The following is an 18,066-nucleotide window of genomic DNA, read 5'->3' on the forward strand; positions in this document are numbered from 1 at the left end:
TTATCGCCGTCCTCCCGGACCTGTTGCTCCACATGTGAAAAGATGCACAAACTGCAATTACGGAAGACAAATCATTTGCGGTGTCGTAATAGCACATTGCAGGCGGCTATACGTCGTCCAAATGGCTCGGCGTGTGAAGGTCTAATCCTGCACCAGCTGACTGTTTCTTGGGCCTGGACCCAGGCTCACTGTGTGCTCGGGTTCGGGCCAGAACCATGGAACCAGAGCAAATCCAACCAGTATTCTCTGGAGAGCTGTAAGTGTTCACCACAGTTCATCTCTCAGTTCATTTTTACAAGGAGGTGAACATGTCATGCTGTTGCTATCCTCTCCGAGTCTTCCCCCAACTCGGACGGGTGGAATGAGAAAAGCACACGCCGGTCTGCTGTGTTGTTCATTATTCTAACCTTGTGATTTTCATAGTAGCTTCCAGACTTAACACAACTCTCACTCAGGGCTGGGCGATATGGAGGAAGTCCAATACAGTCGCTGTCGGGGCAGAAATCTCTTATCTCCATATTTAATTAATAGCAGATTCACAAGCTCAAAACGAGGGGCGAATCGACATGTTGAGCTTGTAGATATGATACTTTTGCTATTTTAGAATTATAATTCCTGAATTTCCACCCGACAGAGACAACCAGAATACTTTTGTTCAAATTCCCGATGTCGATATCATTATAGCGAGTATTTACACAATGAGATTATAATAAATAATCATCTGTAGATGCCTACATGATAACTACTGAAAGTGGGTAAAGGCAAATAACAGCTAGAATGCAATTCTAGATGTAAACATGAATATAGACCTTTGGGAATGTTATTAGGCTGTTTCCATATCACAATGTTACAATATCCACAATCCAAGACGATATCTAGTAAAAGAAAAAGGTATAGCTGAGAATTTACAATAATATACAAAAGAAAAGTTGACAGAGCTTCTGTCTTCAGGTAGTTTATTTCATGCACCTGGGTGTACCAAGTCTAAGTTTAGTCCCTCATTAGACGGTTAGATTTAAACCAAAATTTGTAAAACGTGGAGTTAAAAAAACGAATAAACTGGACAAGGGCCCAGGTACCCCTTGGAGGGGAAACATTTTTCCAGGTATCTGGAACTCATCCTCGCAACACTGATAAGCATATGCTTGCAACCGCATGTGTACATTTAGATGCCATTAGAACTATTTAAATTAAAAACTTTTCAATCAAAATCATTCAGACCCATTTCATAGTCATAAACAGAAACCATTGCTATTATGAATGTGCCAATAGTCATTTTATTCAAATTGATTGTGTGCAAAACCTGACAGCACACTTTTCAATTATGTAGATAAACATAATTGTAAAGATACAGCATTAAAACAAATTAAATCTGCAGACCCCACTTTGAGAATCGTGGCTCTGGAGGATTCTACTGTGCTATTGTCTGGTCCATGCCTCACCTAATTCAGTCTGGGTCCCGTGCGTGCGCGCGTGCGTATCTGTGTCTGTGTTTGTGTCTGTGTGTGTGACTGTGTCTGTGTGTGTGCTCGCGTTTCCCCCTGCCTGCCTTGCTCAGTTCAGGCAATTGTTTTCCAGGACGTTTGTTTGTTTGTCTTCTGGGGATAGACAGGTTTGTTTGGGCGCAGACCCACAGTAAATGATATCAAAACCCCTGGCAGGCGAGACGTGCGCATGCTGCAAGTGTGTTTTACTACGGGGGTCTTTGCTTGGCGTGGGTCTAGCTGGCTGTCTGGCTGGACCTGGTGATTGCAGTCGGTCGGGTTCTGGCCGACTGACTCCGTCTCTAATGGTGTGGGTGATTAGCAGCGGCTCTGCTGATTGGCTGCCGAAGCGTTTCCCCCGGCGTGATCGTGTGGCACTGGAGCATGGAGCCTGAGGGCCGTCTAATTGGCCCCCGGCAATAAAGTTTGTCGTTTCACTGGAGACCAACGCTGAATCAAAATGCTATTTTATTATGTTTGGGGGTGGGGGTGGGGGGGGGGGGGGGATTAAGAAACAGTGGTTGTAGTAGTGATTTGAGGACAATAGTGAAAGTGCCAACGAGCTCACATTGTAATCATACTCCCATAAAACTCACAGTCATGGCACTCTCTGCTGAGCCAGAGCTGAGCGAACAGCAGAGGAAATGTTTTGTCTTGTTTGAGTGATGCTGACATCAAATCCCATATGTTGTTTAGCAAACATCTCAAACTCTTTCGTGTCACGGACGTCAAGGAGGAAAATTAGTTGTGCGAGGAAACCCCCCTAATTCAAAAGGATTGAAACTTTTTCAAACACAGTGATTAATCCGGTTTTGTTAGATTAAATGTTGCACTATTTCTAGCGTGAACTGTTGGCAGACAGCTGGTGCTCTCTTCACATCTCCTGGGTGTACATAAAGCGAATGATAAAGCTGGACAATCTGCAGACTATATGCAGATTAAGTTGCCTTCAACTGAAGGCAGTCTGGAAAGCGGCTTTGATTCCTCTGGGAACTTGGCATCAGTATTGGGTCACTATGCAAATTGCCCACTGGCTACAATCACCAACGTGAACACCGATTGCCACTGTTTCCGTTCACATTAGATAGATAATCTATCAGCCACTGCTAATATCAACAAAATGATGAATCCTGCACTCATGGCCTGCTTGTTCTTACAGTCATAGCATGGTAAGATGCCAGGTTGTAGTTGACTTGGCGTCCTATAGTATTTATAATTTCATTGTAGAGATTATTGTTAGACTTGGTTTACTTATGATCCTATAGATGACTATTTCTTTGGATTTGCTGTTTTACCTTGTGTTGTGTCGCTCTGGATTAAGAGTGTCTGCTAAACGCCTAAATTGTAAATTGTAAATTGGTAGGGGTGAACCAGTTTCCGAGGCTCATGCGCTCCCAGCCAGGTTCTCAGCACATTGTAACCATGCTGAGCGGAGCTCCGTCTTAATGCAGAGCAGGACGCAGTTCAAGGCCGGCGCTGTAAGTGCTGTTGTAACAGCCTGGATGGAGATCTGGCCTCAGCCCCATGCAGCCCCCGTCCATCCTAGCTGCTCAAATAAATGCTGCTTGCTGACAGACACATTCAAAAAGCTTGGCTGACCCACTTTCTTTGGTCAACTCTTACAAAATGTATATTGTCTCTGTCGGCGTGGAAACCTCATATGTCCAAAAACGGTTACTCACTTTCAGGATTCTAAGCGCCAAACGCATATGTTTGTTTGACGCTGTGGTGTGATTTAGTATAGGGCGATGATTTAAGAGAATATGGAGATGAGAGGTTTCTACCCTATACAGCAACGATGTGGAACCAAGAAGGCGAGTGCATGGTGGGTGGGGGTTGAGGGTGGGTGGGTGGAGTGGACACGCGTCTTTGAAGGCGGGGGTGGGATTGGAGTGCTGAGCGCTGGTCTGCATCTTGCAGCGATAAGGTGGATTTTATTTGGCAGCCGCACACACGAGTCATCCGGCTCACATTTTAACGGCGGGCCGCCACCCGACCCGCACCCACCCAGGAAGCTCTGGGAGCGGAGCGGTGGTTCGCACCTCGCCGGTGGTCAAAGTGGAGCGGAGCGGGTCCTTCCTGCGCATTCCAGGGGCGTTGGGAGATAATTGCTGCGGTTTCAGCATGAGGGAGGGTGAGAGGGAGGGGCTGAAACACTTCCAGCCACTGGTGGAGGAAGAAGTACACTCCGATTTATGGACTTTAAGTAAAAGTATAGCTAATGCCACAATGTATAATAGTAAATGTCCCTGTATGAAGCATTAGCATCAAACCACTGCTGCTGCCTCTGAGTTTTTTGTTGTTGTTGTTTTTTGTGTAAATTAACGCCCTATAATTGATCATACTAGGCTACAGCATCACACAAAAGCATCAATAGTAGCAGATCCACAGGCTTCACCCCGTATTTTGATCTTATAGATCTGCTATTTTTGCTATATTAATCCTGAAAAGCAATCTTCTTTTAGCTTTTTGGACATATGAGGTTTCCAGTCGACGGAGACGAAAGTAGAAAGTAGAAAAATTAACCATTTCAGAATATCCAAGTACAGTTCTCCAGCAAGTGTACTTCAAGTTATATAAGAGAATAGCTAGTGTATAAGCTCACATTGTGAGCTTGTAGATCTGCTATTTACAAAATATTGTGTATACATTTATAATCCTTTTGTACATTTACTCAAGTACTACATTTTGAATTCCGGACTATTCATATATACTTGTAACAGAGTATATTTTTACATTGCATTATTGATACTTTTACTGAAGCGAAGCATGTGAGTATATTTTCCACCACTGCTCTCCTCATCCTCTTGGTCTGGCCGTGGTACCTCCATACCATCCAAGTGGGTGAGCACACAGTGCTGGCTCTCAAGGCAGCGCAGTGTGTACTGAAAGAAATGGAGTGTGAGAGTGGAGAACAGATGCCAGGCTGCTCGCTCGCTGAACATACTTCCAAGTTCTCTTTTCTTTTTTCTTTATTTTTTTCTCCTTTCTCTTCTTTTCTGGAGCCCTAGCTGGCTCTTTCTTCTCCGGCTATCCATTCCCATAATGGATTACATTTAAATTCTAATCACTAGCTGTTGCTTTGAAGGCCGTTAGGTTGTGAGAGAGCTCGGCGCGACCACTATAGCGCCTTTCCCTTTCTACTTGACACACATGCAATGGCACTGAGCAAGTGTTGTTGTCGTTGTTCTCTGTGTGAGGTAGTGGGGAGCTCTGTTCGTGATTACTTGAATGAAGGCCTGCGTTTCTTGGCGAAACGTCGCCGGGGGTTTTGAAGAGGAGAGTTTCCCCTCGCGCTCAGCCCTCGCATGTCCCTCTGTCTGTCTGTCTGTCTGTCTGTCTGTCTGTCTGTCTGTCTGTCTGTCTGTCTGTCTGTCCCCGACGTATTGACACATGCGCTTGAATTGGAACGCGTTGATCCTCGACACTTGCCAAATAACCTCAAGTTTTATGGTATGTGCGATAGGAAACAACGCCCATCTCGCTCATACTGGAAGAAAATCTGCTTCACTTTAAATCAGTGGTTATCAATGTGGGGCCGGGGACCCCCAGAGAGGTCAATGTGGGGCCGGGGACCCCCAGAGAGGTCAATGTGGGGCCGGGGACCCCCAGAGAGGTCAATGTGGGGCCCCGGGACCCCCAGAGAGGTCAATGTGGGGCCCCGGGACCCCCAGAGAGGTCAATGTGCGGCCCGGACACCCCCAGAGAGGTCAATGTGGGCCCGGGGACCCCCAGAGAGGTCAATGTGGGGCCGGGGACCCCCAGAGAAGTCCTTGAGCAAGGTTCCCCAACAAAATGACGCAATATATATATTATGTCTTCTTTGTTAGTTTGTCCCATGCCTCTCCAAATGTTCTGCAAGTGCGAATATCTTATACTGTATGTATAACAGCAGAGTGTGTGTGTGTGTGTGTGTGTGTGTGTGTGTGTGTGTGTTAAGGCTGTACCCTAGACCTTATTTTAGGACTCGAACTTCGGCAGAAATTTTCGAGTGAACATTCGGACCATTTGTTTCTAATTAATTTAAAAAATAAACGTCTCGATCAGAGCGTCTGAGTTTCTGTAGCAGTTTTCGGAAGGGCGGGGGAGCAGTCGGTTTGGGGGGGTTCCCGACGGCTGCGCGTCGCTTCCTCCTCTGACAGAGGGGAAGCGAGTAAGCGACGCCGTCAGAAGCCCCCTCACTCAGGAAGGCCCCCTCACTCTCAGACACACAACGTGTTGCGACAATAACATACAGCCTACCGGTATGTAAGAGGAATATAAACACAAGACCGTGGCGCAAAACTTCATATTTACCCTGCTATAATGCAACAAAAGTGTGTTCTTCCACACTCACAAGAAGTGGGCACAGGGAAAAAGCAGATCTTCCGTGACCGTTTTGCTTAATAATGATCAGAGTTCACTCCTTTTTGTTATCATGCTAGAGAGCATAATGCTAATATATTATGGCTGCTAGTAAGAAAAGCGATCATGCTGGCGTGTGTGTTTGTGTTTGTGTGTGTGTGTGTGTGTGTGTGTGACTGTGAGAGAGAGAGAGAGAGAGAGAGAGAGAGACGCGTCAGTCTCCAATCACCATATGAACGTGCACAGCAGAACAATAAGGGGAGGTTTCTTTAAAAAATCGTAACTTCTGACAGGAATGCACTAGAAACTTACTTTTTTTTACATGTTCATATCGCATTCTCGCCGAGATATATTTTCAAGTTAATAAAAAATAAAAATAAATAATTATTATTATATATTTTTTTAAATAAAAATTATATAAAAAAAACGAATGGTTCAAGCCCATTAATTAAGATTCGAGTGCCAACCCTAACGAGCGAACATTCGAACCTTGAATGTTTGGGGACAGCCTTAGTGTGTGTGTGTGTGTGTGTGTGTGTGTGTGTGTGTGAAACTGTTTCACAGATCAGAGATTGGGGACTTGACAAAACTCTTGCGTGGTGAGATTGTATGTGACTTTGATCATGTGTTTGGCTGAGACACGTTGTGACAGATCTTCTCTCATGGAGGTTCTTGGCGCAAAATCCTTTTCAAGTGAGGTCCAAATACATGTCAGTTTGGGGGTCCTTGATTTGGAGAACGTTTGATAACAACTACTTTAGAGCACTGCTTCCCAAACAGTGGGTCGGGCCCTAATTATTATTGAAAAATAATAATAAAAAAACATTCAAAAAAAGCAATTTGTTCATGAATTCAAAACAAATTAAACTTTAAAAAAAATGTCATTAAGAAAGCTATTTTACCAGCTATACAAGCTTGCTTCGTTACGAGTTGTGAAAATAGCAAATCTACAAGCACACAACGTGTCGCTTCACGCCGTATTGTGGGCAAACATCTACTCTCTCATTTGTGTCTCGACTCAAACTAAAAGATTTTGGAACCACGGCTTTTAAAGTACCAGATTCAAAGGTCTTTATTCGGTTCCCGACACCCAACACAAGGTTTCTTCTTAAATGAAGAATTGATCTAGCCGCGTTTCGTCTGGTTGGTCCAGATGTTTCCCAGACAGAATGGGCGAGCTTTGCTTCGGTCCGCCTGTACCGTCCAGTCGGAGATTTTCTGGCAATACTCTTTTTTTTCCTGATTCTCTCCTGAGATTATGTCCATTTGTCATGCCCTGTCGGAGGCATGCCTTCACAGATTAAATCATTGCAGTTTAAAGGTAGCTTTTCTACATAGCGCAGTGCTTTTTTGAAGTTGATGCGATGAGGCCGGCGAGAACGCAACCTCTCCAGTTCTGTTTCGTGGCTAATTTATTCGCAGTGGTGTGGAAATAAGTTCCATTTGGAGCCGTTTCGCACGAAAGAAATAGAAAAGCGGTGATTTGCTGAAAGAGTGATTAGATGTTTCCTAAAACTATTTCTGACCAGACTCTGATGGGTGTAGTTTCTCTGACTGGTGTAGTATCTCAGACTCTGATGGGTGTAGTTTCTCTGACTGGTGTAGTATCTCAGACTCTGAAGGGTGTAGTTTCCTTGCGATGAAAGGCAGTTTTAGTATAGTTACCCTATCCCTTTTCTTCACTCCTCTTTCCACTGGGAACGGTAGCTTTGTGGTCAAATGGTACTTAATGCAAGTCTTACAATTCAGTATGAATGGCTCCCAGTGACGCCATATGCTGACAGTTATAATGAATCCAATAGAATGGAGGATTTGCTCAGCATTCTACCTTATAATTATTTGACTATCCTGCATTTTGTATATCATGATGACGTGCTTAAATGCGTCTGGTGCATTTCTGGGCAGGGTGTGCCAAGGCTGCTGACCTTGTAGCAGTGTCCCGCGGTTATATAACTTATTGTCAACTATCGAGTTTTTTCCGACGTGATTTATTATACGTCCAATTCTCAGTAGAGTTCGGTAGCTGGGAGGGAAGATAAATCTCTAAAATCTCTAAAATGATCAACTCATCGTTTACATATCGTCTGTCGGGTGGAAACCTCACAGCAACTGTTACTTTTCAGGATTCAAATTCCAAAACAGCAAAAGTAGCAGATGTAAAAGCTCAAAGTGCGTCACTTCGATATGCGTTTCGACCTTGTAGATCTTCTACTTTTCACGCGTTTGTGTGATGCTGTATAGTATGATCAAGTAGGGGGTTAAATTTCAAAAAACAAACTCAAAAAAGTTAGATTAGATACTCTAAAGGCCTATTCATAATCCAGTTTTAGGTGATAAGGTGACCACCGAAAACTACAACACATCTCTCGGTTTTTACTAACCGCCGAAAAGGTGAGTAAATTATCCCTTAAAACTGGAGAATGTATAGGCCTTAAGAGGTTTCCGCTCCGACAGCAACATTATGTTAAGAAGTCCCTTTCTAGTTGATATGGTAGACTACTATAGGCTGCCCCGCTAGGTCTTTCTAGTTGATATGGTAGACTACTATAGGCAGCCCCGCTAGGTCTATGGTAGACTACTATAGGCTGCCCCGCTAGGTCTTTCTAGTTTATATGGTAGACTACTATAGGCAGCCCCGCTAGGTCTTTCTAGTTGATATGGTAGACTACTATAGGCAGCCCTGCTAGGTCTATGGTAGACTACTATAGCCATCTGTGAGGGCCACCCATCTGACCTTTAAGCAGTGCTGTAAAATCACATCGTGACGCATTGTGAGCTTATAGATCGGCTATTTTCAAATGGCCCATGCATGGGCCTTGTTTTCAGTGGACATTCCAAGAAGAACCTCCGCGTAGCAGCGGGGTCAGATATGACACACCATAGCAGGTGCGTCTGGCTGATAAAACATTTAAAAAAAACGTGCACTTTGAGATGACAACATGACGGGTCAGCCATCGTCCGCCCCAGAAGAAGAAGCGCCACGCACACAGACACGTCAGTCCGTCAGTCAATTGACAAATCTTTGTCAAGGCCATGAAGCAGACATGCAGCCATGTCAGCTGATTCACAGAGTCGCACGCGTCCAAGTGGGATATGATCACTATTATCAAAGACACAAGCTTGTAAATAAGCTGCTAGACCCTTCGGGTGTACAGTTTGTAGAAAAATATTGTAAATAAGTTTGAAACCCTTCGGTTGTACGGTTGTAGCAAAAGCTTGTAAATATCTAAGACCCACAGAAGAAAACCCTTTGTCTGTATGTTTATCTTGTGGTAAAAGTGCTGAAACTTTCTTTCTTTTCCTGTCTTGATTTCATTACCCCCCTCTCTCTTCTTACCTTTCTTTGTTTTTCTTGGGAAAAAAATAACACAATGGGAAGATGCACAAAAACAGTTTTACCTGTAAAACTGTGATGTGACAGCTGACTCCCGGTACAGGTAGCTCCAGACTCCTACAGTAGGTTTACTCCCGCCTGTCGTGATTGACGGACAGTGTGACTTGAGTTATTGTTGTCCTATAGTCTTGTCTTCTTTGTCTTGTCCTATATGTTTTTCTATTGTCTCCTTTTTTCCTCTTCTGCCTGTTTCAAGCATGTCATTTTAGGCGAAGGAGGGGTTAGTGCCTTGAGACTTGAGGCTTGCCCTCTTGGTGTTGTTCTTCTGGGCACAATAAGGTTCAGAAACCACTTGTGCTATTTTAACCTGCTTTAAACTCGGCAGTTTAAGCGGTTCGGGGAAGTCAACGTAATGGGCTTATATGGCGTAACCGCTTGCGACACTTTGTTTGTGCTGACAAACGCACGACATGGTGTGTGTGTCTGTGTGTGTGTGTGTGTGAGAGGGTCTGTCGCATTGGTGTCACGCTTCGTGGTCCAGCTGTGCAGCCATGTCGCACATCTGTCAGCGGTGGAGTCATACAAGGGTTGGGGAGAGAGAGAAGAGAGAGGGAGAGAGAGAGAGAGAGAGAGACAGAGAGACATAGAGAGAGAATGAGTGAAACTCGGGCCTCCTCAGAATGGGGGAGGTTAATCATGTTTTGATAAACAGCGTTGTGATGTGGTCTGCTTTGATACGCTGTGTGTGTGTGTGTGTGTGTGTGTGTGTGTGTGTGTGTGTGTGTGTGTGTGTGTGTGTGTGTGTGTGTGTGTGTGTGTGTGTGTGTGTGTGTGTGTGTGTGTGTGTGTGTGTGTGTGTGTGTGTGTGTTTGCGTATAGGCGGCCCGGCCCGCGCAGCAGGGGAGGTGCGGGCGGCGCTCCAGCAGCATTCGCTGCAGGAGAGGAATGGAAGGGCCTGGAATGCACTGTGAGGGACTCTGACATGTTGGGAGTAATTAACCCTGATTGATAAAAGATGAGCTGCCACCACCGGAGCTGGGCCTCGCTGGCCCGGCCCGCCACACACACACACACACACACACACACACACACACACAGCACACGCACGGTCGCACACACGCACAGACACGACACACATGCACAATCATGCACTCACACAGCTGCACCTGGGAATTTTGGCTGACACACGGCATTATTCACAATTTTCATACCCGTGCAGCAGCAGAGGAGTAGAGGGGAAGAAATGGATAACAGAAGCTGCACTAACTCCCAACAACCCTCTACCCCCCACCCCACCCCGCCCCATCCCCACCCGGCTGTTGTAATTTCACTTAATCGGTCCAAGGTTCGACTTCCCGCGCCGTGAGTCCGACAGGACGCGCTCACACGCAAACGCGCGCGCACACACACACACACGCTGCGAGGAGATGGGACGTGTTTCATGTATGTAAACAGTCAAACACACATCAGATGAAAGCGCTGAAGCGTTTAGCTCGGTCACTTCCTGGTCCCACTTCCAGCGTGTCAATTGAACTCTCTGCGTGTCGACGGGCTGCGGGTTTGATGTAAAGAAAAAAAACCTGCTATACCACATCTGCATCATCCATATGGATGACTGTTGTCTTGACTTGGAATCAAAGCAGCAGCGGCTCTGTTAAAGAGCCGTCCGTCCGGCCAGTCTGAATCAACATAATGGCTTCTGACCTCATTACCTTTCCCTCTGGCTGCCAGATATCAACTGGATACCAGTTTGCCAAAAGGAAAGAATGTCGTTTTATTACTTTCCCCAAAGAAAAGGGGGAAAAAATCGTTCTCTTGGGTTATCCCCAAACCCCTCCCCTCCCCCCCCAAAAAACACCATGACATCTGTCAACAGTCCGGCGGACCGCCGAAAACGAGCTCAACCTTTTTTTTCTCCAATGTGTCTGTACTCTGTGGATGTACAGTATACATCGCGGGGGCAGTTTACAGGAGGAGTTACAGGAGGAGTTACAGGAGGGTTCACGCAGAGTTTTCCGTGGCGGGGGGTGTGGTGTGCCCCCGTGGCGTGAAAGCGCGATACTCCCTGTGCCGCGGCGCGGCGGCCACAGAGATGCTGTTAACGACTGACAGACCGCTTCACTCTGCGCCCACAGAGAATAGAAAGAGCCCTCTTTAAAGGGAGCTTTTGTCCTGCCTTCGGTCCCCTGTTGGCCGGGGGCGGTGCAGGACGGTCCCCCCCCCCCCCCCCCCCCCCCCTCAACGGAAGCCCCTGTGTGTTTTTTAGTGCCGTCCCATGGAGATCCCTGGACTCTTTTTATGGCCTTATTTATGTATCCTGTTACACATGTATGCTCCTCATGTCAGAGCTTGACGTTTTTCTTTGGGGGGGGGGGGGTTCTATTGATCTGATTCCCATGCTTTTTTGTTCTAGCTTAATGTAAGTCGCTCTGGATTAAGAGCGTCTGCTAAATGCCTAAATTGTAAATTGGGTTCATCATCATCGACCAGGGTTGAGTCCCATGCCTAACGTTTTAAGACCTATAGTAGTCTCATGTAGCCAGGCCATCAAAGATCTCTGTCTACTGACATGTCTGGGGAAATGTGAGTTCAATGAATAGGCCTATTGCACGCCGCAGAAAACCAGTAGTTACAAAACCTACTGTACACCCAGAGGTCGCCCCGTAACACACTCACAACCTCCTTTTTTTTGGTGGACTGCTTGCCCCCAGCGGTCTTCTGTTTGTCTTACTGAGGTTAAGGTTAGGAACACGTTTAGGGTTATAGGCATATAGTCTTTCTGAGTTTCAGTTTAGGAATAAGGTTAGATTTAAACATAGTATAGCTTTACTGAGGTTACGTGCCTGATTTGACCTGGGGCGCAAACGTGTTTTGGGGTGAGCGTTCTTGTATTCGCTTTGAAGGACCACCCCAAAAGTCTTTGCATTAGTTCTGTGAAGCTCTTATTTTATTTATTTGTTTAAAAGTTTCCACCCAGTTTCAGCCCATTCATTGCATGTAGATATCACCTCACCTGACGTATGAGTATAGGTATAGAGATCTCCGATCATCATCTGGCTGGTGAGCCATTGCTTTTCGTGTTACTGTATATACTGTAACTTATATAGGTATACTTGTGAGCATACGGGCGAGCAACCCGTGCGTGCTTTTGTGTTTTTTTCTGCTTGATCGTACTACAGTGTCACACAAAGGCGATCCGCGACACGTAGATCTGCTTTTTATTTACTTTTGAATTTGAATCCCCAAAAGTAACAGTTTTTAGACATGATGAGGTTTCCAGCCGACATACTGTAGACGACGTACTTGGTTGAATGCCTCGCAGTAGTCACCAGGCACCTGAACGCACTGAGGTTTACCATGCTGTCGATTGTTGGTTGTTTTCCCATCGCAGCATTAGACCTACATGTCAAAGCAGCAGATCATAATCTGATCAGATCAGATCTGAGCAGAGAATACACCACTCTCGTTTACTGTGTCTGTTCTCTGAGGCGTTGACACGGCCAAGGCTGGGTGAAGATTGATGTGGTGATGACGAGGCATCCGCTGAACTGCAACGGCAGATGTGTGTTAAACCAATCTCTCTCTCTCTCTCTGTCTCTGTGCAGCTCTTGGACAGATCATGCTGTACGTGGATGGGATGAACGGTCTCATATCCCACAATGAGACGGTGCAGTGGCTCTACAGCCTGGTTGGATCCAAGGTACATACCAACACTCGCAACCCCAGAATCTATTTCTGTTTGTGCTCTTATTTTTGGGTCAGTAATGTCTTCACAGTGTCTAATTCACAGTAGTCGGCCAGCTGACCGACTCCAAACCAAACCAGGCTCATACCTCACATAGTTTCAGCGTCAAGGCAGCCAGCCAGCTCCTCATGCTTTGAAAAGCCCTTCTCACAGCTCACCTAAGCCCCCTAGTGGCCGGAAAACGGTTTCTTCTTTTTTTTCCCTTGCTGCATCATGACAGCAGCAGCAGCAAGACAAGATGACATTACAATTTACGAAAGCGTCAAAACTCTACATTTGTAACTCTTTGATGTGTGCAAATGTAAACCCATAAATGTAAAGGCTCCATTCGGTTACTGTTGCTCACTGGTTTTTCTTTACAGTGCATTTAATCTCACCTCTCCTCGGTGATGGTAGACATGTGTAAGCGCGGGCCGCATGGTTCTCATCAAACAACCAGGCATGTCTGCCTACACACTATGGTGAGGAGGGGTCCCTTTATTGGGGCCAGAGCTGCCTCCAGTCCTCCTCTCTCTGTCCGTTCACACTCATGGATCATATCTTTTCACTGCTCCAAATTGCTTTAATATCTCTTCTTCTTTTTTTTCTTTTTTTTTTTCTTTTTTTGTCTCGGTATCATTGCAGGGATTTTATTATGTTCAAATAGAATGCATGTGTGGTACAGGCCAGTCCGGCGGGCCCTCTATCCTCGTCTCAGTTTATTTTCCTTTTTTTTTTAAATAGAAATATTATAAAAAACACAAGGAGAATACTGCCATAGAACTGTGTGTTCCCTTCACGTACTCTGGTTCATGTCTATTTCACTTATTTTTTCCGTGTTCATTAAAGAGACTGCTATTGTTGTCTATATATGGACTAATATGTAAATGCGTATGTGCAGCCCTCCCTTGAACCATATGCACCCCTGTAATGGAGTATGAACATGACATAACAGGCAGACACTCTGCCAAAATAGCCGCAACATTTGCGTTAGTGAGTTAAAAAAAAAAAAATGGAGAGGACCAACTGACACAGAACATGTTGTTTAAATATCTATTGGATTTGTGTTTTTCCTGTTACAGTAATATTAAGTTAATTTCTCTTATCGTAGCCCTGGCAGGCAGGAAGTCGTTTTGGGAAATGATAACCGTACGTGTTAAGGATGCAATATATTGAGGGCCAACAGTCCATTGTGGTACAGCAATGTTGTTGTTGTTGTTACAACAAAGAGTGTGTGTGTGTGTGTGTGTGTGTGTGTGTGTGTGTGTGTGTGTGTGTGTGTGTGTGTGTGTGTGTTCTAGTTTCGTCTGGTGGTGAAGACAGCGTTGAAGCTACTGCTGGTGTTTGTGGAATACACTGAGGCCAACGCAGCACTGCTCATACAGGCAGTGAAGGCTGTGGACACCAAGAGAGGTAAGAGCTTACACACACACACACACAAAAACGTATACAATTGGGGTGGTTGTATATTTGTCTCCCCCTGCTCTTCTATTGAGACATTTAGATTTGTTCAAGGGTCACATCTCACCTAGACACAGCTGACACGAAGTTTGACCTGACCATCAAGATTCAATTTATCCCCTGAGCAAGCATGCAGGCTCTATTAGCTCAATGGCAAAGATGTCAGCAGGAAACCATGTTCAAATCCTGGGTCGAAGAGGAAAGTTAGCTTAACTCAAATGTTAGCTTTAACCCAATTTAATGGGGGTGGCTAGCGATTCAGGGCTGGAGCCAGGCTAGATTAGAATTTTCGACCTGCTGTTTTCAAAATATCTTTATACATTTGAAAACTTGAAATGGGACATTCTGCATAATGAGCACTTGTACTTTTGGTACTTTAAGTACTTTGTACTTTTACGCAAGTAAACATTTAATTTAATGTAATTCCTTGTAACAGAGTATTTCTATGTTGCTATACTTTTACTTACGTCAAAAATGTGACAACTTTTCACCACTGCTAAAGTTCTCCTGGGTGATGAGTACTTTGTCCACCACTGGTTTTAACATTCTAGAAAACATTTAGCTAGCGTTACCTCATGTGCACTGCACCTCTTGAACTGCTAGCTTAGTTTCTACACAGTAAAACCGCCGAGTCTTCATTCACTTCTGAGTGCGTACAAACGGGACCCGTAAGGGTCCATTTGGTTCCCATTGGTACACTCGCAGAGTGCATATTCCCAGATTTAAATTAGATTAGACAGCTAGACTCGAGGCTTCCCCAGAACCAGAGTCGAGAGACCCGCAGATTTACACAAAAATCCACACCGCACGTTTCAGCAGAACCCCCGAGGGTGTGTTCTTTCTTCTTTCTTTCTTTTTTTTTTTTACACTCAGAGTTCAATTAATTCACACTCGTAGAACTGCATGCCGAGCTCTTAGAAATATTTAATTGGGCAAGCAGTGCACGGTACTGTGTCCGCGCCAGGCGCAGGGCTCTCTAGTGACAGAGCAGCGACTACAGTGCGGATCCCGTTACCCGGGCCCGTTTGGATCAGCTGTCCGGAGCCGGCCGCCCCGCATGGAGCGGAGCCGGGGGCTTATTGAAAAAGACTGTAACTCTCTCCCCTGGCGGGGTCCGGTTTCCCTGCCCCCCCCCCCCCCCCCCCCCCCCTCCGACCTAAAAGCTCAGCATTGTGTTCTGGACTACAGAATGACTGCTGAGAAGGGTGGGTGAGGGGGGGGAGTGGTCCGTCTTAGCTCGCCAGTGGTGGAGTAAAAGTATAGAAATACATACCACAACTATACAATAATACGAGTAAAAGGCCTGTATTCAGAATTTGCCTTGAGTAAAAGTACCAAAGCAAGTCCTTTTTTACGTACTGTACCAAAGTAAAAACAAAAAAAATACTGAAATGTGTACAAATTGCAATTTCTGAATAGCCAAAGTATAAAATACTGGTTAACGTAGGCCTTTCTTATATATTAATAATTTATATCCTTAAATGGACCTTGTAACCAAAGTTGTTGTAAAAAGTGTAATAACAGGCCCAGGCCGTAGCGTAACGGTCTGGGCACCGGACTGGTGATCCAGTCGCGGTGTGCCGCGGGTTCGACTCCCGGACCCGACACGGCCTTTACCGCATGTCATCCCCCCATCTCTCTCCCGTTTCCTGTCAGCCTACTATCTGTCCCTTAAAAAATCAATAAAAAGGCGTAAGCCGCAAAAAACATATCTTAAAAAAAAAAAAAAAAAAAGTGTAATAACAACAAGTTAGCAACACATTGCAGGTAAAGTAAACGTGCCTCAAAAATCATACGCAAGTACAGTACTTCAATACATTCAATTAGTTTCCACTGCTGCAGCTGGGTCACTTCACTGTGTAAGGAGACTAAACCTGACACCCTCCATCTCCTGGAGAGAGGGAGACGGCCCTGACCCGGTCTGCTGTGTGTGTGTGTGTGTGTGTTTGTGGACCGGGGATGCGGTCCCTCCGTCAGCCATCCTGCTGTGTTTTTTATTGTGGAACCTCCACCAACAACATGAGGAATAATGCTCTCTAGGACTTCTTTATCTCGGGCCAGAAGATAAGATGAACATACACACTATGATGTAGAGCTCTGCCACAAGCTTTACACTGCTCTCTTATCAGACAGCGTCGGTCGGTGTCGGCGCTACAACTTCACTGATAGGTTTGTTCTGGCTTTATCAGCGGTCCACCTCCCAGAGGGATAACGCGTTGAAAAGGACGGAGGGATAGACCGATAACAGACAATAAGCCACCAACTTCCTTAACTTACTTTACTTAACTGTTGCGGTTAAAAATGTGTAATTCAAATTGCAAAACAAATATGTACAGTATATTGCATACTGTGCATTTTTTTATATGCCACAAAGTCTAACTTATTTTGACTTAATGGCTTATATTGTGTGTTAGGGGTATTCTTTAACTTCAAATATATATTACCTCACATTAAGAACTGTCCAAAATACATACTTTACATCTTCTCTGTCGGGTGGAAACGGGTGGGAGCATGTGGGTCTGCTACTTTTGATGCTTTTGTGTGACGCTGTTTCATTAACAAAAATCACACCAGTGTGAACCAAGTGGTGCAACTCCCGTCTATTGGTTCTCTGTATCGTTCCAATTTGTATCGTTCCAATTTCTTCTCTGTATCGTTCCAATTTCTTCTCTGTATCGTTCCAATTTCTTCTCTGTATCGTTTGCGTCCAGCAGGTGGCAGCCATGTCACATACTTCTCTCGTTCCAATTTCACACATGCGCACACCACTCATGCTCATGGTTACAGGTACACACACAGGTACACAGGTACACACACAGGTACACAGGTACACGGACATTGCAAGCTGGATGTAGAAGTGGTTGCACCACTTAAAAAGTTAGAACATGGATACGAGAGGTTTCTGCCCGGAGGAAACGACAATATGTATGTGTTGTGTTGTTTTTTTGTTTAAGGTATATGTGGATGTTGTTGTTGTGCAGGCACTAAGCTGTGGTCCAACACCATGGAGATCCTGGAGGAGAAGGATGGAGTGGACACTGAGCTGCTGGTCTACGCTATGACCCTGATCAACAAGGTCTGTTACACCACATCATACTCTGGAGATTTGGTTCCAGTTGTATACTCTCAGAGTTACAGTTGTAAGGGTCCATTTGGAGTCTTTGATTGATTGATTGATTGATTAACAGTTTGCAAAAAGTACAGAGGTACATTTATACAAGAATGCTAAAAGGATAACACAGAAAGCCCTGAGGGCTTGTTCCAATTCAATTAAAGACGTACAATACTATACAAGAAATCATCAATGCAAGGAGCAGTCAAAGTATATTTACAGAAAAACAGTAGGGATAATTTATTTTGGCAAGCTAGACTACTTGTTTAGGTCCAGTTGTAAATGTAAAGGATTTGAAGGAGGGTAGGTAGGTCACACTTTTTGATAGCTGGCGGTGGTAGGGCATGGATGAAGCACAGCCAGCACTGACATTTGCTTTTTTTTTTTTATGTTTGTTTTGTAGCTTTAGCCTTTATTTTATATATTTTATGGAGGGACAGACAGTAGGCTGACAGGAAATGGGGAGAGAGATGGGGGGAAGACATGCAGTAAAGGTTGTCGGGATCGGGAGTCAAACCCGCGGCACACTGCCAGACTGGGTTACCAGCCAAGGTGCCTGGACCGCTGAGCCACGGCCCAGGCCACATTTGCTCATTTTAACTCACTA

General features: G+C 45.1%; 1 protein-coding gene across 1 annotated transcript in view; it reads left to right on the plus strand.

The window, feature by feature from the left end:
- fhod3b (formin homology 2 domain containing 3b) overlaps nucleotides 1–18,066 on the plus strand; it is a 201,617-nt gene that overhangs the window by 131,090 nt on the left and 52,461 nt on the right. The window contains exons 6-8 of the mRNA XM_083762106.1: nucleotides 12,768–12,862; nucleotides 14,188–14,299; nucleotides 17,329–17,423. Of these exons, the coding sequence (XP_083618232.1) occupies nucleotides 12,768–12,862; nucleotides 14,188–14,299; nucleotides 17,329–17,423 (302 nt within the window). The remainder of the gene's footprint in view (nucleotides 1–12,767; nucleotides 12,863–14,187; nucleotides 14,300–17,328; nucleotides 17,424–18,066) is intronic.

This window comes from Protomyctophum parallelum, assembly GCF_964188405.1.
Source record: "Protomyctophum parallelum genome assembly, chromosome: 3".
In the NCBI taxonomy this organism is placed as follows: Eukaryota; Metazoa; Chordata; class Actinopteri; order Myctophiformes; family Myctophidae; genus Protomyctophum; species Protomyctophum parallelum.